The sequence below is a fragment of the Lissotriton vulgaris genome, chromosome 3_1, assembly GCF_964263255.1.
Source record: "Lissotriton vulgaris chromosome 3_1, aLisVul1.2, whole genome shotgun sequence".
Lineage (NCBI taxonomy): Eukaryota > Metazoa > Chordata > Amphibia > Caudata > Salamandridae > Lissotriton > Lissotriton vulgaris.
Genome location: NC_141689.1, coordinates 938,431,891 through 938,454,996, shown reverse-complemented (window position 1 = coordinate 938,454,996; position 23,106 = coordinate 938,431,891). Strand labels below are relative to the sequence as shown.

The 23,106-nt window shown below is 46.9% G+C and overlaps 1 protein-coding gene across 1 annotated transcript in view; it reads left to right on the top strand.

Annotated features, from left to right (window-relative positions):
• TRPM6 (transient receptor potential cation channel subfamily M member 6) overlaps nucleotides 1–23,106 on the top strand; it is a 720,746-nt gene that overhangs the window by 365,763 nt on the left and 331,877 nt on the right. The window contains exons 18-19 of the mRNA XM_086961279.1: nucleotides 13,545–13,700; nucleotides 21,639–21,779. Of these exons, the coding sequence (XP_086817405.1) occupies nucleotides 13,545–13,700; nucleotides 21,639–21,779 (297 nt within the window). The remainder of the gene's footprint in view (nucleotides 1–13,544; nucleotides 13,701–21,638; nucleotides 21,780–23,106) is intronic.

The following is a 23,106-nucleotide window of genomic DNA, read 5'->3' as shown; positions in this document are numbered from 1 at the left end:
CAGGTGACAGGACCCCTGGCCAACAGACCCAGTTACAGCACAGATTACAGATTATGCGTACCACCATTGAGGATATGGGCAGCAGGAAAACACTGTATTCCTTGATGGCCAGGCAAGCGTTAAGCCTCAGCATGAGGAATCTGATCTAGAAAGACAATCTCAGCATGTGGCACCCAGATGGGTAGGTGAAGATATAAGAATAGTGCTTGCAGTTTACCCTGAGAGAAGTGGGCGGTCTGAAAGCCCTTGAGAGTGTCCCACATTTTCATATCTTGTGAACGTAAAGGTATGAACATTGATTTGTTTTAGGAATGCCCTAAATGGTCCTCATAGCAAACATTAATTTACCCAGTGTGGAAGGTATCCTGCTGTGGAATAGGCACATGGCACCCTGGCCTCTTAAAGAAAATGCAGAAATGTGTTTCTGAGGAGTTTCTTATGAGGCTGACTTCCTTTTTAGAGCTGATAGTGTGCCTCTGACCGCTGTTGCAGTTGTGGACTCTGGCCTTAAGGATTTATCATGAGTTTTGAGGTGCATTAACTGGCCCATGACTGTGCCTTTAGTGTTCTCTGGTCTATTGAGTGAGATGAAGAGTGGCTTGTCCCTTCTCGTTACAAGGCTGCCTTCTGTATCCATACCCTGTTGAGTTTTAGCCCCTCATTACGATAGTGGGTGGACTGCCACCGGCATGCCGTCAGTGGCGGTTTGCCCGCCATCTAGGGCATTGGTCCGACTGCTACATTACAATGCCACTGGTCGGACCGCAGAGCTGGGAAGTAGGACCGTCGTATCTGACAGGATTAAAGGTCCTGTCGGTACGGTGGTCAGATTACTAATCCCCACAATCGGAGCAGAGCATGCGCAGGCACCATGTAGGGATTAGGATACCCCTTTCTGATTGCCTGTTCATGGTGGTCCATCTTTTATTTGTACTAATGTGCTTCATGCTTGCTGCTGTGTATTGTTTTTATGTGGACCTCTTTTGAGTTCCAAAACATAAATAAAGAATTGAATTGAATTGAATCCAGTGACTTCATGGGGTTTTGGGAAATGTGCCTATCCCTACCATTGATGTCTAGACATTGGGTAGTGTTATTTCTCTAGAACTGTGTGAACTGAAGGGTCTCTGCTCTATAGGTTAGAAGTGATGCCTATCCAGGTAATTTACCTTGAGTATTAGCTTGCATTTGTGTGACTAAAGACATACATCCTTACATATAGGTTGGCTAAGCACCATCTACCATAAAGAGATTGTGATCTTACATTTCATTCTGTAACCATCAGTTGTGCATAGAATCTACCGGTCTGCTCTTGGATGCCACCACTTTCCACTCCTCCATTGAGGCCCTTGATCCCTGATGGATCCATGATTCCCAGATTCTACTCCTTCCATAGTTTCAGACACTTTTGGTGGTGGGGCCTAACACCTGGGGTCTGGGTCTCTCGACAGCCACATATGTTTACCTTGCACCCTACTCTTCAAGTTGTTACCTGACACAGCATTGTGAAGTGTTTTAATAGTGTTTTCAGCGTCAGCCCACACACAAGGCCATGCTTACGACTTTTGGTGCGGGTACTACTTACCGTGCCAGTACGCCCTAGTTCATACATTTGTTTTTTCTGTGCCTTCTGTTCTAAGAACAGCCCCCAATAATCCTCCCACCGTTTTCAGATCTTATAGTGTTTGAGTGGGCACCCCAAAGCAACAAAGATATGTTGTTCCAGCCCCATGCAGAAATCAAGCCCATTTTTCCATGCAGCAACTGATGTGGCCCTTGGTGCCTTCCATGCCCTGGCAATGTCCCTTTTTGCCAGAGTGAGACCCAGTTGCATGAGGTGTCGCTTATAAATGTTTCCTCTTATTCCCTCCATGACATGAAGTAGGGCCAGCTGCGGTGTGCTTGGGAGCTACCACCCTAGGACCTCTGAAAAGCAGGCAAACACCCCCTCCAAAAGCTGTCAAGGGAGAGACAACACTAGACTGTATGAATAAATGCACCCTCCTCTCGACTGCAGCGAAGAAACATAGGAGAAGCGATCAACCCTGCCCTCCACAGATGCACTCGGGTAAAGTAAACCCTGTGTAAATACTTGAACTGGACTAGGCGAAGTCGCAATGCTATGGCCGCCCCCCCAACGAGCGAGGCCGCCAGGGCCTCAGTTCCATCCTGCTCCTCCAGTGTGGTTACGTCTTCCACCCAATCCCCCCGAAGCTTCTGTAGTGTGGGGGAGCAATGTGTAACCAGGGACTGGTATATCTGGGACATCTTCCAGTCAGTTAGATCTCCCATGAAGACTTTTGCCTCCAGTGGCCTAAATCTGGCCAATGACTCCAGTACAGACCCTCCAAGCTGGGGGCCAGGGCATGTCGAAATTGAAGACAGCGATAAAACTGGGACTGGAGCATGTGGAATTCTTTCTGGAGATCTTTAAAAGATTTGAGGATCTGGCCCCTCATAACTGTGCCCAGGACTGAGATGCCTATGCTGTCCCACCCCCTGAACCCCTGCAGGGCTGCCAGCTGGGGCAAACGCCCATTGTCCCTGAGGGGGGTTTCACGGGTCAGTGTGTTCCACCACCCCATGCAGTGCCTGCCTCCAAATCTCGAACACCACTTGCGTAACCGACAGAAGCGAGCCCCGCAAGGGCGGCAAGTTTAAAATTGCATGTAGTGAGTGTTGCCCCATGAGTTGCCGCTCAACTGCATATGCAGGGTCTCCCCTATGGCCGTACCACCACTTGTTGAGGACCAGCAGATGCAATGCCTGGTAATAGGAAAGAACATCGGAGGATGCTAATCCCCCGCAGTAGGTGGAGAGAAAGCATGTGTGTAGAGGTACACACACCTTTCCCTCTCCCACAAAATTGCTCAAGCGCCGCATTCTCCTGGCAGAACCATCGGGCGGGATCCGATATGGATGGTTTTGCAGCTGATAGAGGAGCTCAGGGAGCGCCACCATCTTGAATATTGCCAAACTGCCATATAACGAAAGGAGCTTCCGAGACCAGGACTTGAGATCTTTGCAGATCTGCTCCCATACTGGAACCAAATTACGCTCCCAGGAGTCTGCGGGTACATCCGATAAGAACACACCCAGATATTTCAGTCCCCCTGCCGCCAACTGAACTGAGGAAACCCATTCGCCTATTCCCGACTTCTCCCCCAGAATCCATAGTGTCGACTTACCAGGGTTCATATATAGTCCCGAGGTCTACCCGAAGATTTGCATAATGCGCAATAGCCACGGCCCCGTCCTGTCAGTATCTGTCAGAAAAAATAGGACATCGTCAGCGTATAGTCTGATTCTATTGGACAGGCCCGGCGCCTACTCGAATGTAAATGTAAATGTAAATGTGGGTGTACTTGTAAAGCGCACTGCGACTCCATGGAGTATCCTGGCGCTGAAGACCGCTGGGTAACCCGTCCTGGTTTTCCCTGTGAGATGGTCCCTTTCTGGGTATTTCCAAGGTAAAACCAGGCATCCCCGGCGTCTGTGGGGAGCCGTTGTAGAGATGAGGCAAGCTTAATGCCCAGAGTTGCCGAGTGTGTTCCCTGCTTAGAGTAGGCACCGAGGCGAGAATTATCGAGTCCATTTTGACCCTGGTCCACGACCCTGCCGTGTCGGGAATTGAACCCTGGTCCCGGGCCATTCTCTGCTTACGGGTCTGCCACCTCTAACCAGTGAGCCACACCACACCACACGAATCCCTGGACCTGCGCATCAATACGCACCCATGCAGTCAGAGGCACAGCAGCTAGCGCAATTAGGTATGGGGACAGGGGACAGCCCTGCTGCATGCCCCATTTAATAGAGAAAGTGCATGAGATCACCCCAGAATCTCGCACCGACACTGTCAGATCTGTATATAAGAGCATTAAATATGAGAGAAAGCGTGGTCCCAGATTAAGTCTTCTCAACAGGGCGAATAGATACACCCAACTGGGGGAGTCAAATGCCCTGTCCATGTCTGCCAGTAAAAGCGCCGCTGGTTCCCCCAACTGCCAGATGGCCGCCATTGCCACGTGCGCTCGCCTAATATTGTGCCTGGTCACCCTCTGAGGCATGAACCCTGCCTGGTCAGGGTGTACCAGAGTGGAGATGTGGGCAAGAGGTGATTGGCCAAGGCTTTGGCCAGAACCTTTGCCTCTACATTAAAAGGGAAATCAGACGATATGAAGCATGTTGCTCCGGGGGCCTGCCTGCTTTGTGGAACATCACCACCTCCGCATGTCTCCAGTCTGGGGGTAGGGAGCCCCGCTCCCGAGCCTCCTCCACCACAGGCCGAAAATGGGGGCCAGCTGTGTAAAATAATGTCGAAACAATTCACTGGGGAATCCATTGGGTCCCGGTGCCTTCCCGGGGTTGAGCTCCCCCAGGGCCGTGACCAATTCTTCATCCAATTGCTCCCGCACCTCATCGGACACAGTTTTAGGTGGGAGGTCAGTTATGAATTTATCAATCACGGTGGCCGATAGGCATTCACGGGGAGCGTACAGCTCTGCATAATAGGTGGCAACGCTTTCGGCTATGGCCAGGGGGTCTGTAAGCAACTCTCTCTCCGGGCCCAAGATTCCCAGCAGGGTCTGGGAATGGAAGGTACCTTGACAAAGATGGTGTAGCATCTTGCTGGAATTGTCGCCCCATTGATATACTCTGCTAGGCGTCGCCAGCCAAGCTTGGCGGGCCTCGTCCATCAGAAGAGTCGCATAATTCTGCTGAGCCATTAATAATTGCCTCCTCTACTGGCCTCCCCCTGTCTCCCAGCTCTTGCGTTCGAGTTCCTTCATTCCTGCTTCTGCTCGCAGCAGCCTTGCCCTGCACTCCCTACGCGCTGCCACACACCAGCATATATCCACCCCCCTCAGTGTGGGCTTCAGTGCCTCCACAGTGTCTCGGCACCACATACAGACCCCATTAGCCGTCAGGTAGTGATCAATAGCTTCACCCATGTGACCTTTGTAGTCAATATTCTGCAGGTGTCATACCGAGAGGCGCCACTTAAACAGCTGCTGTCACCAACCTATCTGGACTGTGAGGGCCACCGGGGAATGGTCTGACAGGCCCCGGGGCAGAATCTCCGCCGACACTACCCTGCCCACTGCCACTCTGGTAGTCAATTCTGGAGTATGAATCGTGAACCGCAGACAAGTAGGTAAATTCCAGACTATCACCGTGAAGTCGCCGCCATACATCAACCCAATCAAGTCCTGTCACTAAGGAGTGTGGTCTTGTGAGGCAACCACTCTCCGGAGCAACCCCCCATCCGCCTCTGTCCCTGGCCAGCTCCATGACATCTTTCCAATCCCCAGGAACTATAGAGAGTGCCTCTGGCATATCCGATCACAAAGTCATAAGCCGTTCTACCTGATTCCATTGCAGGGGAGGTGGAACGTACACACTGCCCAGCACTAGGGGGTCTTCCCCTATCTTGCCCCGAAGAAACAGATACCGCCCCTGTGTGTCCGTCCACTGTTTATCATGGTATAGGGGACCCTGCGGTGTATCTGTATCGCTACTCCCCGTGAACCCCTCGTGAAGCCGGAGTGAAAGACCTGCTGAAACCCACCCCGCTGGAGGCAGAGGGCTGTCGTACCCATGAGGTGTGTTTCCTGCAACATAAGGATATCGACCCCGGCCCGCTTGGCCTGTTGAAATATGACCCTCGGTTTATTTTGTCCAGGGCTCCACGAACGTTCCAGCTAACAAAGCAAAGGGAACCTGGGGTCACCCTCCCTTTACTAGATGTGCTGGCCATCTGAGCAGCATCCACTACTATAGTAGACCCCGGGGACTGTGCGGTGCAGAGCAGCGATCTAGTAGCAAAAGTGCGATCTGTGAGCATAAACAACCCCCACCCAACAAACCCCCCACCCTATACCTCAAAAACACTGAAGCATCTGTCGTGGCGGGGCTGGACCCGAATCCCAATGGGTGAATGGGACCTGCACTGTCCAATGGATCCCCAACTAACAGCCCATGCCTCCCGGGCCTATCCCCCGCCAGGAACAGCCTGGCAAGAAAATCAGCCTGTGCCAGAGTCTCTCCGATTAGCAGTGAGCAGTCTAGAATCCCGCAGTTCCTCGTGAATCCATCAATCAATCTGCCGATACCTGCTGACCTGAAGTGGAGCCTCCCCGCAAGGAGGCACCGCAGGACTGGGAGCGGCGCCAAGATTGTGACCGTCTGTTACCCCTCAGCTGACCCCGGGGACCCTTCCGGACCATCTCGCTTGATGAGGAATCAGATTCTCTACCTGGTGGTGTGTGCACTCTCACCTGCACCATTTCATCAGTCCATTTGAAGACCTCTTCAGGTGTGTCAAAAAAGTGCGCGCAAGAGCGGTATACAACCCTCAGGTGGGCAGGGAACAGGAGAGCATAGGGGAGCTTAAGGTTCCTCAGACGGGCCTTCGCCGCCATGAACGATTGCCGCCGTTGCTTCACCAGACGTTTCTAGTCAGGGAAAATAAGGATGCGTTCATTTTAATAGAGCAGCAGCTCCTTGGCTCGGGCCTGCTTCAATATGGCGTCGCGATCAAGGTAGTTCAAAAGTTTCACTATAACTGGCTATTGGTGAGCCCCCGGTGGGGCCTTCTGCATGAGCGCTCTGTGGGCCCGCTCTATATCAAAGCAACAAGACAGGGCCTCCGGGGGGAGCCAACTCTCCAGCCACTGCTTGAGGAAGCACTCCATATTATTCCCTCACAACCCTCCGGGAACCCAACAAAGTGGAGGTTGTTGCGTTGGACTCGTTCCTCCGCATCCTCCACTCACATTGCAAGCCCCTTCTGAGCATTCTCCATGTCAGCCACTTATTCCTTTAGTGAGGTGACATTGTCCTCCACGCCAGAGATACAGGTTTCATCTTCTGTGATACGAGACACTACGTTGCGCAAGTCTTATCTCAGCAGCATGACTGCTCCAATTTTCGCATCCAGCATATCCCTGGATTGAGTAATGGCTGCCATAAGAGCCGGATTATAAGGCATCGCCCCCTGCTGTCCTCCGGGTGCCCCAGCAGCCACTCCTGCACCTGTATATTTGTCAATAGGGCCTGGCTTGGCCGGGCCGCCACCACCCTTGTCCCGTATCATGACCGTTCTCAACACTCCCCACACAAGTTCGCTGAAGCCCGGGGAGGAAGCAAATTCAAAGATAGTCCAACTGTGAGCCCTCGCCGCCCGGTCCGACCGCCAATTTGGGGCCCGCAAGAAGCCGCCCCAGAGCTGAGGCCAGCACGTAGCACAGTGGACCACACTATAGCCGGTCCCACCAAGGTTCCGCGGCGCCACTCAGTCCACCCTACTACGTCCTGGGTCCAAGATTGTTTTCTGTCTGTATTTATCTGTAAAAATCTGTATAAACGGAAAACAGAGAGCCTTACTTATAATCAGTGGCAGCCAGTAATTAGAGCAGAGTGAGACGTGTGAGCCTCACACATGCACACTCACTCACACCCATGTATTAACACGCACACACACACACCCATTCACAGCACACACTCTCAAATACACATACATTCATATGTACACACATATACCAAACATTTAAAAACACAAAACTTACTGACTGCAGCGTCTCAGAGAGGGAAGCCTGGGGGTCAAGAATGGTTGGGACCTCCACCTACTCTCATTGGCTGATCTTAGGTCAGCCAATGAGAAGAGGTGGCAGTCCATTTATTGTCATGGAGTGGGATGTGATCAGTGGGACTGCTGACCCCACCCCAAATTATGATGCAGTTTCACTGATAGACACTCGACCCTGGGCAAACCACGACTTGAAACTGAGGTACCCAGGTCTGAGGCCATCATTGATGCAGAGACATTTTAAGGCATGGGCAGAGAGGGCTTTTACCCAGGGCCCCAGCCTTTCATGGTGCCCCCTGAAAGAGCCAGCAATATTATGCAGAGAGTCTTGCCCTGATGACATTGAATAATTCTTAAACAAACTTTTAAATATTGTTTTTCTTTAATTTATTTTGAATGCGGGTGATGTTATATGCGAGTCTATTACAGGCATTTTGCAGATAAATGTGTTTATGTTTCATGCAACACTCATAAAAAAGTTTCTTATAGATCATAACAGGATCTCATATGCAATAAATAGAAGAGTGTCACAGAGATTATTTGCAGTAATATTACTGAGCTGCTACTATATTACAAACCTGAGAATTTGGACCAGTGTTCCTGTGCACTGTCAGTGTCCTGGCCAAAGAGTGCATGAAAGAGCTGAAACTGGTTCATAAATTCAGAGCTGTTCAAAACAGGGGCCCCCCAAATATGTTTGGCCCATGGCCCCAAAAATCCTTAAGATGTTCCTGCATTAAATCTCCCCCTCATCATGAAGAGATATCCTTGAGGCACTTTGACCGGCTGAGGACCCTATGCCCACTGGACTGTGACATTTTCAGCTCAGAAAAGTTCAGCTCGGACAGTCAGGCACCTGCACATATACTTCATTTATAGCGCCTGGCTTCCATGACCTGAATATGAACAATATCTGTCAGGCTGACCTTTTATCTGCATGTCAAGAGAAAGGTGGGGGGAGGGCTGCTAAAGCTCATTATACTAATTACCAACAGGTAACCCCTAAATACATTAATTCTGAAGGGGAACCAAGGAAGTGTTGAAGTTAGCCATGGAACATTTCTGAAAGCTAGTTTAGGGGGAAAAAAATTCTAGGCATTCACCTCTTAATTATCTTTACAAATATAAACTTGCTAAAGGAACATTATTTTGTATTGTGGTAGCTAGTTTAAGGTAGTACATAATGTAACACTGAGCCTGTACAAACCCTAAAAAATTATTTAAAAATAGGAGACTAAGGAGGTTATTTAGAGCTGGGAGGAAACAGGGTAGCTGACAAAAATCAGCTGTCCAGACCACCAGCCTTCCTGTTTCTTTGCCTCATTTAGATCTGCGGGAGCTTCTTGGTTCCAATAGTAGACTGTCAGTTGGCTCCGCTTCTGGGAACGCTTTGCTGGCTGCCACAGGGACACGTGCGTAATTAGTACTGAGTGGCTTCTACTAAATAGGACCCTGGAAAATCCACAATTTCTCCCACAGTTTGGGGGAAAACATGGTCTCAGGCCATTGCTATTTTGATTTGCGGAAACTAACCCCAGCCATCATGACATGGTGTTGTGCCTCGAATTGCAGTTTTTATTTAAATGGCTATAAACCGTCTTTATAATTTGTTGTTTGTGCTATGCAGGATCAACATGTATAATGGTGTATTACATTGGTCTTGAGTCATTTCAGATTTTCAGAATATTCACAACTACGTAGATGATTCACATATAAATGTATTATATCTACAAGTGTCATGTGAATATTCTAAAGCTATGGCATTCGTTCAATCAATCAGGGATTTGTGAAGCGTGCTATCCACCCGTGAGGGTCTGAAGGAGTTGGGGGGGAGGTCGTGCTGCTTTGACTCACCCAAAATGCCAGGTCTTGAGGCTCTTCCTGAAGGTATGCAGAGTGGGGGAACGTCTGATGTTGAGCGGGAGTTCGTTTGAGGTCTTTGCTGTGATGTAGGAGTAGGCTCTTCCACCCTCTCTGGGTCTGCGGATGAGGGGGGTTTCGTCAAGAACGAGGTCGGCAGAGTGGAGGCTTCTCTTTGGTGCGTGGAAGGAGACTCTTTCGTTGAGGTATTGGGGTCCGGTCTTGTGGAGGGATTTGAAGGCATGAGTGAGCAGCTTGAAGGTTACTCTCTTCTCGAAGGGAGCTAGTCGTAGGTGCTGGGTGATGTGGTCATGTTGTGGGATGCCGAGGGCGAGTCTGGTAGCGCTGTTCTGGATGTGTGGAGTTTTCAGGGCAAGGATTTGTTGTTTCCAGTGTAGAGGACATTTGCAAAGTGCAATCTGCTGGGTATGAGTGCATGGGCGATGGTCTTTCTAGATTCGAGGGGATCCATTTGAAGGTCTTGTGGAGGACACGGAGAGTGTTGAAGCACATGGAGGAGACGACTTTGATCTGTCGGTTCATGGTGAGGGCAGAGTCAAGTATGATGCAGAGGTTCTGGGCATGGTCGGTGGATGTGAGGGTGTTGCCGAGGGAGGTGGGCCACCAGGTGTTGTCCCATGTGGAGGGGGTGGGTCCGAGGATGAGTTCTTCTGTCTTCTCCGAGTTGAGCGTCAGGCAGCTACTGCTCATCCAGGATGCAATGTCTTTCCTTCCTTCCTGGAAGCTGAGTCTGGTAGTGTCGGGTTCCTTTGTGAGGAAGAGGATGCGCTGGGTGTCATTGGTGTAGGATACTATGCTGAGTCCATGCTGATGGTGACAAGGGGGGCCATGTAGATGTTGAAGAGCCTCGGGCTGAGCAAAGATCCTTAGGGTACTCCGCAGCTGATCTCAGTGGGTTTTGGAGAGGAAGGTGCAGGAGTCTGATTCTGTGGGTTCGGCCGGTGAGAAAAGAGCGGGTCCCTGTATGCCGGCGGCGTGGAGTCTGGCAATGAGTGTGCGGTGGGAGATGGTGTCTAAGGCTGCAGAGAGGTCTAGTAGGATGAGAGCCGCCGTGTGGCCCTGGTTGAGGAGAGTGCGGATGTCGTCTGTGGTGGTGAGGAGGGTGGTCTCGGTGCTGTGGTTGGTATGGAATCCAGATTGGGAGGAGTCGAGGATAGAGCTGGGTTCGATGAAGTTCGTGAGCTGGATGTTGATGATCTTCTCAGTTACTTTGGCTGCGAAGGGGGAGGAGAGAGATGGGTGTTGTTATTGAGGCCTGTCGGGTCTTCAGAGGGCTTCTTGTGGAGGGGCTTGACTTCTGCATGTTTCCAGTCATTGGGGAATGTGGCAGTTTGGAAGGTGGAATTGATGGTGTGTTTTAGCTTGAGTGCTATGGTGGCTGCGGCTCTGTGGAAGATGTGTGGCGGGCAGGGGTCTGTGGGGTCAACTGGGTGAAGGCTCTTCATGGTTGTGGCAGTGTCTTCTGTGGTGACCGGGGTCCAGTCGTAGATGGTAGGCTGGCTGGTGTTACTGGAGGTAGATTTGGTTTTGGTGTCTAGTATCTGTTCATTGAAGTTGTTGTAGAGGGACTTGATCTTGAGATGGAAGCAGGAGCAGGGTTTGTTGCAGAGATCCTGGGAGGGCGTGACGTCTGAGGATTCGCTGGGGGGTTTGGTGAATTCCTGTATGATGCTGAAGAGTTCCTTCGATTTGCTGTAGTTGGCAAGGATCTTGTCCTGAATGAAGTTCCTTTTGGTGGATCTGAAGCGTTGATGGTATTCTGTCATGGTGTTCTTGTAGCTGGTCTGTGCTTCTGGGGTTTTGCTGTTTCTCTATACTTTCTCAAGACGTCTGCAGGTGCATCTGAATTTTCAGAGGTCGGTGGAGAAGCAGGTGGCTTTCATAGGGTGCTGTCTGTCGAAGTTATGGAGGGGGCGAGCTTGTCTGCGTAGTCGGTGATCCATCTGTGTAGTTCGTTGGCTGCAGAGTTGACGTTGGTTGTGGTGGGAGGGGGAGTGCGGTTGAGGGAGGAGTTGAGGTGCTCTTCGATGACCTTGCTCCAATTCCTGCGCAGAGGGCATGATGTAGGTTTGTGAGCGGGGGGGTTAGTGAATGAGAAGTGTACACAGTGGTGGTCCATCCAGAGGGATTGCGTAGTGTGGCTAAAGTAGATGTTGTTTACTCCTGCGCAGATAGGGTTGAGGGTGTGTCCTGCCTTGTGGGTGGCGGTAGTGATGAGCTGCTTTAGTCAGATGTTGGCGAGGTTGCCTAGGAGCGCAGTGGAGTTGGGGTCGCTGAGGTTGTTGTGGTGAAAGTTCAGGTCTCCGAGCAGTATGAAGTCCATGGAGGCAATGGCGTGGGGGCACCATGAGGTTAGTTATGGTTGTGGTGAGTGCACATTATGGTCCGGGCGGTCTGTAGGCGAAAGTGCCAAGTACAGTCATTCTGGATCTGGAAGTGGAGAAGTTCTGTGGCGGATGAGGAGTCATTTGCGCTGGATGTGGTGAGTCGGAGGGAGTTCTTGTGCGCGATGGTGAGTCCTCCTCCCGGGTGGTTGAGGCGGTCTTTCCTCTGGATCTTGTATCTGTCGGAGATGGCGGTAGCGATGTCGGGGGTGGAAGTGGTGTTGGTCCAGGTTTCTGTGAGGAAGGTGACATCTGGCGACAAGGTGTCGAGGAGGTCCTAGATTTTTACTGCCTGTCTGGGCAGGGAGTGTACTTTGAGGAGGATGGAATTCAGGGGTTTCAGTGCGCTGGCGTCCGGTGGGTGGGTGGTAGCCATGGGGATCTGGAGGTGGGTAAAGGTGCGGCTGCAGTGTCTTCAGGAGAACTGACCATGGGTGGTATTTGACGTTGACTGCTTGCAGTTGTTTCTTCCGGGTTTGAGTGTGTGGAGGGCAGCTGAGTCGTTGCAGTAGGAGGTCGGACAACCAGGGTCCCTGGCACTGTTCGCGGTCGAATCGCGGACGGGCGCAGATGGGCTTGCCTTTGGCGTGTCTTCGGCGCACCAGCAGCGTGCCCGCTGCGCAGCCACACAGCGGGCTCCATTAAGTAAAGGATGGGGGAGGGAGCGCAGCTGAAAGGCAGGAGCAGGAACCGGCAGGGGGGAGGGGCCGCTGGGGCAGCAGCTTCGGGAAGGGGAGTGACAGGCAAATAACTGTCAAAATATGGAAAAACAACAGTGAAAGCAGCAACAGAAACAGAGAAGAGGCACAGACAGAACAAAAAGGTACAAATAGACCAAAAAGGTAACAGACAGACAAAGGCAGAAATAGACAAAAGAACAGGCACAAATAGACAAGAAGTAGAAAAACAACGTAAAGGGTGGCAGAGCGGACCAGCAGAGCAGAAGAGCAAGGCTCTCCCAGTTGACCACCAGGGATGAGGCGCAGACAGGAGCCTGCGGGTGAAGGAGGGCCTTGAACACCTACCTGCAACCAGAGAGGTGCTGGGGGCAGTGGTGCAGCAATGGAGCAGCACAAGGAGAGAGCAGAGTACCCTGTCCAGAAGATCAGAGATCTTGCTCAACCTGTCGCGCAGAGGCAACCATTAAGTAGGGGACGGGGAGGGAGCACAGCTGGGAGGCAGGGGCATGAACCGGCAGGGGCAGCTGGGAAAGGAGGGGCGGGAAGGTGAGCAAAAGGCGAAAAATGGGCAAAATATGGAAAACCAACAGTGAAAGCGGCACAGACAGAACAAAAAAGGCACAAATAGACCAAAACGGCAACAGACACAGGCACAAATAGACAAAGAACAGGCACAAATAGACAAAAAGCAGAAAAACAACAGAAAGGCTGGCAGAGCGGACCAGCAGAAGAGCAAGGTTCTCCCACTGGACTATCAGGAATGAGGCCCAGGCAGGAGCCTGCGGGTAGAGGAGGGCCACGCACAGCTACCTGCAACCAGAGAGGTGCTGAGGGCAGCGGTGCAACGACTGAGCTGCACAAGGAGAGCAGGATTCCCTGATCAGGAGGTCAGAGGTCTGCCATTGCTTAGTCTGAGACTATTTTGGACATCCTGAGTGTTTTGTATTTGAAACTTGGGAAAACTTCACTGTACTTCTGTTTGCTTAACAAATGTTATCATTTTTTTTAAAGGTGATTGTCTGTATTCTTCTTCCACCCTCCATCTTAATGTTGGAATTTAAGAGCAAAGCCGAAATGTCTCATATACCCCAATCACAGGACTTCCATCAATTCACTCGGCTTTATGTGGACTCGAACCTCAGCAACCCTAAAGATGAACTGTCTCTGGTTAGTAAGATATGGCATCTCACTTTATTGCTAAAGCCTACAGTTTGCACCAATTCAGAAATGATTGAGTTTGCAACCGCTCACATTTTTGCAGGTGTTCGAATACTCTCATTGGTTGATGTATTTTTTTTGCTAAATGAATGCTATAAAATTGATTTACTGATTTATGTCCGTTCTCCCTTCCCACTGTGCTCTAAATGGCATGTATTAAGGGGAATTGAAAGAGGTATGAAGATCTTAAATATGAGTAAAATTGCTATCATTCATTAATTGTACCGACTGGGAAGGGCGTTTTTTATTCTAAACCTTCCAAAATATAGACTTTTTTTAATAACTTATTGTACTAAATCGTAGAGGGAGAACAATGATCCACATACATTTTTGGGGAAACTACACATTTGTTAAACAGATTGTATTTATGCTAAATCAATGGGAACTTGTTTAAGGAACTGCACTTGTCCATGTAAGTAATTTAGATTAAAAAAAATATATATTCAGTACTTTATTTTCAAGGCAAGCCCATCTTTGACTAAAATTATTTAAACATTGTTTAAATAGACAGCAAGCTAACCTAAAACAGAAACAAAAGCAATAAACCGTAACATCATAAGAATATATGCCGCCTTCCAATTATGTTTTTTATATTTTCCAAACACTTTGATGCATTCACTTTTCCATAAAAATTTTGAAAGACTAAATTGCAAATTCTTAAATACGCAAGCTAGGGGTTAAAACACGAAACACAGATGTATCCTGGGTATGCCCCACCACATCAGATATATAGGATACCATGTTATAATTAAATAATTAAATTTGTATTTAATGAAATAAATATTTCTAATAATGTAATTGGTATCTATGGAATGCCATACACCTACATATTTTTTATTTGGACTCCATCGAAAGCTAGTGTGTTTAAACATAGGAGTAACCAATCAATCAAAAATAAGTTTATTATGACCAATTGGTCTTTAAACTGCATGATATAGAGAAACAAATAGAGAGTAAGTAAACAAATGACTTGTCCTCTTCCCTAGAGAATGTATTTATAAACAAAATTGGACAAGTCCTTCTTCTGGTTTTCGAGTTTATGTTTCTGGCAAAAACCTTTTGAGAGTAGAGCGCAAACAAATCCTAGTAGTTTTTAGGAAACCCCTCACCCACCTACCTGGTAGGTGGCATGCTTCATCATCGGGCCCCAGCTGGATTACTTAGCGCAATCCAGCTGTGCTTCAACGCCTGAGTTACAGTGGAGCAGGTTGTTTGTGTTAAGAAAGTGGAGTGCTAAGTGAAGTGTGGTTATGTGTTAAAAATTGTCTCTAGGTTTAACCCTCATGAAAGTTTTAATGGCAGGGCCCTAGGACAAGGGTTAAAAACAGTCATGGGATCTACTTAAGGTTTTTTAATGTACCTCAGTATCCCCGTTAAAATATAGGTCTACTAGTTTCAGCCTTTAGGTTGGATCATAAGGCTTTCTTCAGGAACAACAAGGTGTGTGTGACCCTAAAAAATCGGGTCACAAAGGTGATAGTTTCAGCACACACCCTAAAGTGTGCTGTGAGTGTAGTGGATTGTTTACTTACAAATCCTCTGTTTGGAGTACTTTGACTCTGAGCTAAATATGCCTCATGGATCCGATCAACCTCTGCTACTACCCTGCCGACTGTTTGCGGAGGGCGAAAGGTTGGGTATAACCTAGGTAGCTGATCGGGTCCCGCAGGTAGCGTCCGGATCAGTTGTGGTGGTTATCTATAACGGGAACATGGCGGAAGTGTTTTAAACTGCATGAACATCATAAAACAGCTAAAAATACAATAGTTCAAATTTCATAAAAATACTTAAAACCAAATTGGGCTACTATGGTAAATTCATTATTCCTTTATCTCCTAAAACGTGTTCCCGTGGTGTCAATTATATAGCTGAAATCTAGATGCATAAAAGTTCAATGGTTAAAAACTATATTAAACAGTTAAAATTGTCCATTTTGATGTTGTTTGTCCCACCCTGTAGGAATCTTTCCACTTCCTATTCCATGAAAAATCTCTTTGCGGCTTGGACAAACTTCGCCAAAGCGATTGCAATGTCAAGGAACTGCATATGAATGAGGAGCTCGATTGCTTGCGTCCATATACCATATTTTAAGAAAACCGCCCAAAAAATCATTCGCCGTACAGATAACAGTTTTTGACAATCCATTAAAATAGGAACACAGGAACATTTTCTACCTATGCCGCATGTACATTTACCATCATCATCCATTAATATGCTTTTTATTTTCCCATTTGAACGTGCAGGATTAATGCCTACTCCAACCTTTAACAATTTCATTCTCAACCATTGATTCGGTACAATATCTAAATACGGGTACCAGTTATCATTTCTCCAGCTATTTAACATAAAATGCACGAACTCTTTTTGTTTCAGGTAATCCATATCAATTTGTCTAGACTTTTCATTTCCCATAATTTTTAGAACTGACTTTCGTTCTTCAATAAATACCGACTCTGGGTCAATTTTCACCTTGAAATTATCACAAATGGAGTGGAGTTTCTTTCAAGTTGCTTTTGTCCATTTCAATTCAATCTGTTGGATCTCCCTCCTACACCAACATGACTCTTTCTCCTCCTCCCCTGTTTCAAGCCGGTTTCAAAATCACATAGATTTACTTGAGCTTTTATGTTCCATGCTGACCAGTCTAGTTCTAACCTAATGGCCTGTATTTCCCTTCCTCCTTGTCCCATGAACATTTCCACCCTAAACACAAAATCTCTGCACCATATTGCATCTGTGGGGATCATAGCCTTAAAGGCCTTCAACACAGGTCTGTGCAACATAGCTCCGTAATTACTGTTAAATGTTTTCAACGTGCAGATTGCCACTAGGGCTTTTGTTTTCTAGGCCTGTAGGTGCTTGCCCCAATTTAGAGCTCTATCGCACGATATTCCCAGGTATTTATATTCATTAACAACTTCTAATTCTGTTTGCCCCAGGAACCAACTGTAGTTATGCTCTTTCTTCCAAAAACACAATATTTTAGTTTTTTCTATACAAATTCACATATTGATTAAGGTAGCATCTGCATAGGTGAACAATTGAATAATATCAACATTGAAATCAACTGTTTTAATGTAGTTATTTTTTTCTAATACAACTTAAAAAGAAACCGTGCTAAATTTAGGGTATGGCTTGCCATCTATCATGCCTATCATCTATCATCCTTAGATTCCCAACTAGCTCTACCAGTAAATTGATGGACTTAAGGGGAGAGAGACTCTCTGTGAGAAAGGGTCTGAAGGGAGTGAACTCTAATGAACGTACCATCAATAGTGCTACTTCTTCCATCATCCAATGTGATAATGAAGGTTCTAAATCAAATGTATCTTCCAAATGGATTAATGTTCAATATCTTGCAAAACACCAATTGGAGATTTTTACTTTGATCTTTAACACCTCTTATTATTTTCTTTTCTTTTTGGAAACCTGGCTCCATGAAGCCTCTAGCCCCCACACAACCTCCACTATTTCTTAAGGTCATTATTTCCTTTTTTCGTAATAGAATTGACAGGTTGGGAGCTGGCAGTGCCCTGGCTGTTAGATCACATTTATATTTTTCATTTTGTCCTGACTTGGATGAGGTATGGTTTGACCATCTCCTGATTCTACACTGTATTTCATCTTAGTGTAGTGTCTGCCTTTTGCCTCTAAAGTTTTCAATAGACACATTAGTTGATCTTGTGATTTTTGTCACCCGGGGTACAAAACTTTGTCTTCTACAATTTCAGTGTTTGGAATAACTTCCTGGGTTGTATGTAAGGTTTTGGTCTTACCCAGCTGGATTAGTGTCTTACCTATGATGCAGTTCACATCTTAGGCCTAATGTTTTCCTCTTTTGCATGGGTTAAAGTTGCCTTCATTCCTTAGATAGATCATTGGCTGACTTTATCTTTGGACAGTCTTGTCAGAAAAGGCATTTTTCACATTTGCCCCTCAACCTAACATTTCCAGAATATAGAGTAAGCCCAGTTCTAACCAGGCTCATGAACATCCTGCAAACCTTTAGATTCCTACTGCCTCAGTACCATTCCAGAAAACCTTACCAAAAGTTTCATTCATGTCTTCAGCAAACGTTTGATATACTTCTTTCACTAACTACTAGAAAGAAGTGGCCTAAAAATCGAATGCCTCTCAGTTCTATTGGGGCTTTGCCAACCTTAAAAAAAAAAAGCTGAAGGAGACTCTCTACTCAGTATGCTGACCAACTGGAACATATACCTTGTATAGGAAACTCACTTCCTAAAATGAAATTGGGGTTGTCTTAGATCTCGCTGGTTCCCAGATAACTTTTTTCCATAGGCCCTTAGCTTCGTGCCACTGGAGAGCCTCTCCAGCGGCACGAAGCTATCCACGAGGTCCGGCCGAGGAAGTAGCTAGGTACCCAGCTAGGCGTTGCAGGCGTGAGTTTCGTTCTCCATGGCAGAATACAGCTAAGTGCTCTCCGATGCCGTATGCATCTTTCTTTACTCATCACTGTTTTCTCTGTTATGTCTCCATCTTCCCTCCTACAGGGTGTGCCATTGTCGCCTCCACCCCCCTCCGAGACCTATGGGGCGTGGATCATTTCAGTAGCAAGTGAGATTCTCCTTAATATCTCACTTTTAACCCTGGGTCATTTATTAGTCTCTATTTATCACTGGCCCCGCATTTTGGCCCATTGAGCTCTACACCACGAGTATCAACTTAGATGCCATTTTAGGCAAGGAGGGCTACATTCTACGCCTTTCTCCACCAGGCGTAGTGCATGCCACTTCATTGATCTGCGCTGCAGACAAATGGATCCTGCACAACTATACTGACTATGCCACCTCTGCCACGTAATTATGATTATTTACTAACACATTTATTATGAGATCGGTCCTTTAAGAGAACCTAGTAGACAGATCTAATTTACTAAATGTTTGTCTTTTTTGTATGTTTGTATGTCTCTTCTTTTTCAGACTATACAGGTTCCTCTAAATTCGAGGCAAATCCTACAACTTGTTGGTTTGTTCTCTTTTCTTTGCACCTTATAAGTTTTACACCGATTTTTTACTTTCACGTCCTCAGGTTAGGGTGGGCCTTAGCGCGTCCATACCGCGAGGTACACTTCCCATGGTCCTGAAGAAAGCCCAGTAAATTACACATAAAGGGCAGAAACATGTCGACCCCACTTTAAGTGGAAATATACAAACAATCAACTTGGTAATTTCCCCACACATATTTTAATATGTCACGTTGACCACTGAACAAAGTTTTTTGTGTGGCATTCAACCGTGAAATTTTTACACTACCTTTTCACACTATTGCCACAAGACCAGCTCCGCAGTATCCTGGCGTTGTAGCACACCAGGGAGGCCTTCGGCTTCTCCTGGTGGGCCCAATGATGAAGCATGTCACCAACCAGGGTGATGAGTGAGGGCTTCCTGAAAAATCCCATGTGATTTACTCACTTATTTCTAACCTTTCTCATGTGTCTGTGCTTACACACATAAAAAACGGCACTCTTTTGTTGATTGAAACATGTCAACCATTCATGCCCTTTCAAATATGAATCATTAAAAAATGAGACAACAAGCATATGCTGTCAGATATTTATAAACTCCTTCAGAAGGTCTATCCCTAGGAAAATTCTTAGCACAAAGGAGGTCTAATCGGAGCGTTCCCTCACAAGTGAAAAATGAACTAATATCTTTTATAGATCCCACACTCCTATCAAGAATAGCTTCAGTAATGAGGCAATGATAAAAACTTTACTACACTGGTATTACTCTCCAGCATAGGTGCCTAGTTGGTGTCCGCAAAGGCCTCCATCTGCTGGAGAGATCGCAGAGAAACAGAAACACTGACCCATTTGTTATGACAGTGACCCAAACTAAAATGGTATTGGTAGGAGGTGCTAACCAGAATAAGCACAATGCTCTCTACTGACATCCCAGTTTACATGCTTCTGGGCCTTCTTTGTAGGCAAATGTATCCACTGCGATCAATGAGAGGCAAAGCAGTTCCTCTGGCCTTATATGCAGCCAAACAAGCAATTACTGCTCCATGAGGGAGAGTGAAAGCCACAGAATTTGGAGTATGGCTGAGTACACTGTGGGAACTCCTTGGCATGGAGAAACTTTCCACCGGCTTAGAAGGAAAGAAGACCCATTTTGAGACAACATGGGGCTATTGTATTGCTTTTTTACCTTAGAAACCTCTCACGCCCCACTTACCTGAGGATATTCCATCTTACACAACACTCACCTACATAGTAGGTAGTCTGCACAACTTCCTAATTCCCCATCATGAGAGAGGTCTGAAACCCTAATTCATCTGCACATTACATCCCACATTAGCATGTTTCACTGTGCAAATGATTCTATTCAGTTATAGATGCCAGAAGAGCGAGGGGTGAGGAAGGAGGGTTATTTGGCTTTGTTGGTTCATTGTGTTGTTAAAACCCTTTTTCTTTCTTTGCAATTGACCTCTTGGATTGCATTCCTATCATCCCACTGGCCAGTAGTTGTAGGCAAGAGTATTTGGAATTGTAGGTGAAAATTTAAATATTTAAACTATAACTGGCCAATCCAGAGAGCGTGAAAATGATTGTTCCCTCCTTGCCACAGATATGCAGTTTTACAGTAAGGTCAAGGTCATACACAATAGCAGGAGGCTATTCATCTTCTACTTCACTGTTTTTGGAATCTCTCCGATTGACTTCTGCACCCTTCCCTACGAAATCAGGTTCTCCAGAAGATATTAGGACTTAATATCGCCTCTTACAACCATTCTGACCTCATCCACCTCTTCTCTCCCTCAGCGTCCACTTCAGTGGGAGTTTCTGTCCCAACTAGTAATTCTTGCTTTCTGAGATCCAGATCTGGTGATGCTCTTTTTCTGTCCTCACATCCTTTCTTTGGAACCCCTTCCTTTTTAAATATGTGCTACACAGGATCACTCCAAGGAGAGTTTTAAAAGCTCATTCATTTTCGCACCCAACAGCAATAGTTTGCGTTTTACAAGCTTTCTCACTCACTCATTCACTTCTAGACATAAAATAAATATTAAAGGATGAAGAGGGTAGCCTACTTCCACTTAAACATTGTACCTAAATGTTCAGACAACCATATTCACTTGCAGCCACTGGATATCTTAACTGTGCCTGTTCTTTTAGCTGCACTCAGCCGCAGCTGCATATCTAAAACAAAAGATAATGTGTAACTTGTAGTATTTCACCATTGCAGTTCCAAAACTACTATGTCCAGTATGACATATGATACATCCTGTGACAGTCACTGTTAACAGTAATTCCACTGCTGGACATTTCCACATGGATTTCCACCGAACATGTAATCAGGTCCTTTGTGGTAGTCTATATTCTGCCACTTGGTGCAGGTTAATATCAAAAACTCGATGTTATGACAAAATATTACAGGGCGATAATCAGCAATGGGGAGAGAGAAGAGGTTTTCATGAGGTCTTAGGTGGCAGGAGTGTGCACAAACAGAAGATTATCTGTCCTCCCGCTGTTTTTGGTGAGCAGCGATGCTGTGAATGCCCGTGTTGCGGTCTTTGGAAAAAAACGTTGCTGGTGTTGCTGGTTTGTGTGGTTTAACAGCCGGTGGCATTTCATTGCATCTCGTGGCATCTTTTATCAGTAGCATTCTGCCCATGGCAATATTCCGAGGGCTTCTTGTTGCGATAATTAAGTAGCACTAACGAGAATAGATGAATCAGGTCGCGGTAGAAAGACCACTGTGGCGCAGCAGTTAATCCTTAACCACGGGCAGCCTAACATGTTGGGGTCCTGTATGTCTGAAGTAGTTGGTTCTGGGTATTACACAGTGAAGAATCTCACATCCGTGTGTGCCAATATTTTGTTTTTAATAATCGTTTAAAAGAGACACTTTGTTCCCACAGGGTTATGATGAAGAAAAAGGATGTGAAACATCGGCTGAAAGTCAGAACCGCAGCCCTGGAGGCGGGCATGGAAGCCTTCCCCTGTCCAGGAAAGCCTATGAATTTTACAACGCACCCATCGTGAAGTTCTGGTTCCACACCGTGAGTTGTTTTGACTTCTAAAACTCAACGTTTCCGTCTCATGCTGATGTGTAATACTCACAATCCTCACTTCGGCTCAGAGGACAGCTTCCATTGCACATACTTCTGAAATGTTTCCATCACACAAAACCTTCTTTGGCATATTGCGGTCCACGTGTACCTAGAGAACCAAGCGCTCACGGATGAATAGCCACATAGCCAAACTAGAAGATAAGAGTACCGTCACGAACCTGACTAAACGGAAGTATGAACTGAACAGAATACTGAGTGAGAGAGCAGGGACCTGGATCAATAAATACAAATCTATTAACCTGTGCACCGCAAACAAAGCGGGGAAAAACTTAGCATCTTACCTAAGGGGGAAACAGAAACAGCACACAATAGGGGCCATTAAAGACAGATATAACAAGTCCCAGACTGCAAACAAAGACATTCTGGAGGTATTCAGAGACTTCTACGAGGGCCTGTATACAAAAGATGAAACACTGAAGGAAGATGGGGGTAGAGAACTTTTAGGAAACATATCCACACCGACACTATCAGAGCAGGAACGCGACATCCTCGAGCTCACCATAACGGAGGATGAGATAGGGAGAGCCACTGCAAACCTTAAAGACAACAAAGCACCGGGGCCAGACGGTTTCACGGCCGGCTTTTACAAGCAGTACCTGCACATTCTCAAACCAACCATGAAAGAGGTCTTCACGGAATGTGTCCAGAATGGACGTATGACACAGTCAATGGCAGAGGCAAACATAATAGTTATACCAAAGGAAGGGAAAGATACAAACGAGGCAAAGAATTTTAGACCAATCTCACTCATAAATGTAGACTGCAAGATATACGCAAAAATACTTGCAAATAGACTCAACGCATACCTACCAAAGCTGATACATTACTCCCAAGTAGGCTACCTCAAGAACCGCATGTCCCACGACAATACAAGGCTACTATGCCACATAATTAACCACTCTTCCAAAAGCAACAACGCAGCAGTCATGATAGCCTTAGATGCTGAGAAAGCGTTCGACAGGGTGTCATGGCCATTCCTAGATCAATGCATGGGGAAATTCGGGTTAGGACCAAAGTACAGGAAGATGGTGATGGCCCTATACAAGGACCCCAAAGCGCGGGTGGTAGTAAACGGTGGCACATCAGACATGCTTAACCTAGGTCGGGGGACGAGACAAGGATGCCCATTATCACCAGCCCTATTCTTACTAGCCATAGAACCACTCCTAACGATGATTAGAACCAACAAAGAAATAGCAGGAATACCTATAGGGGGAGAAACCTTCAAGTTAGCGGCATACGCGGATGACGTACT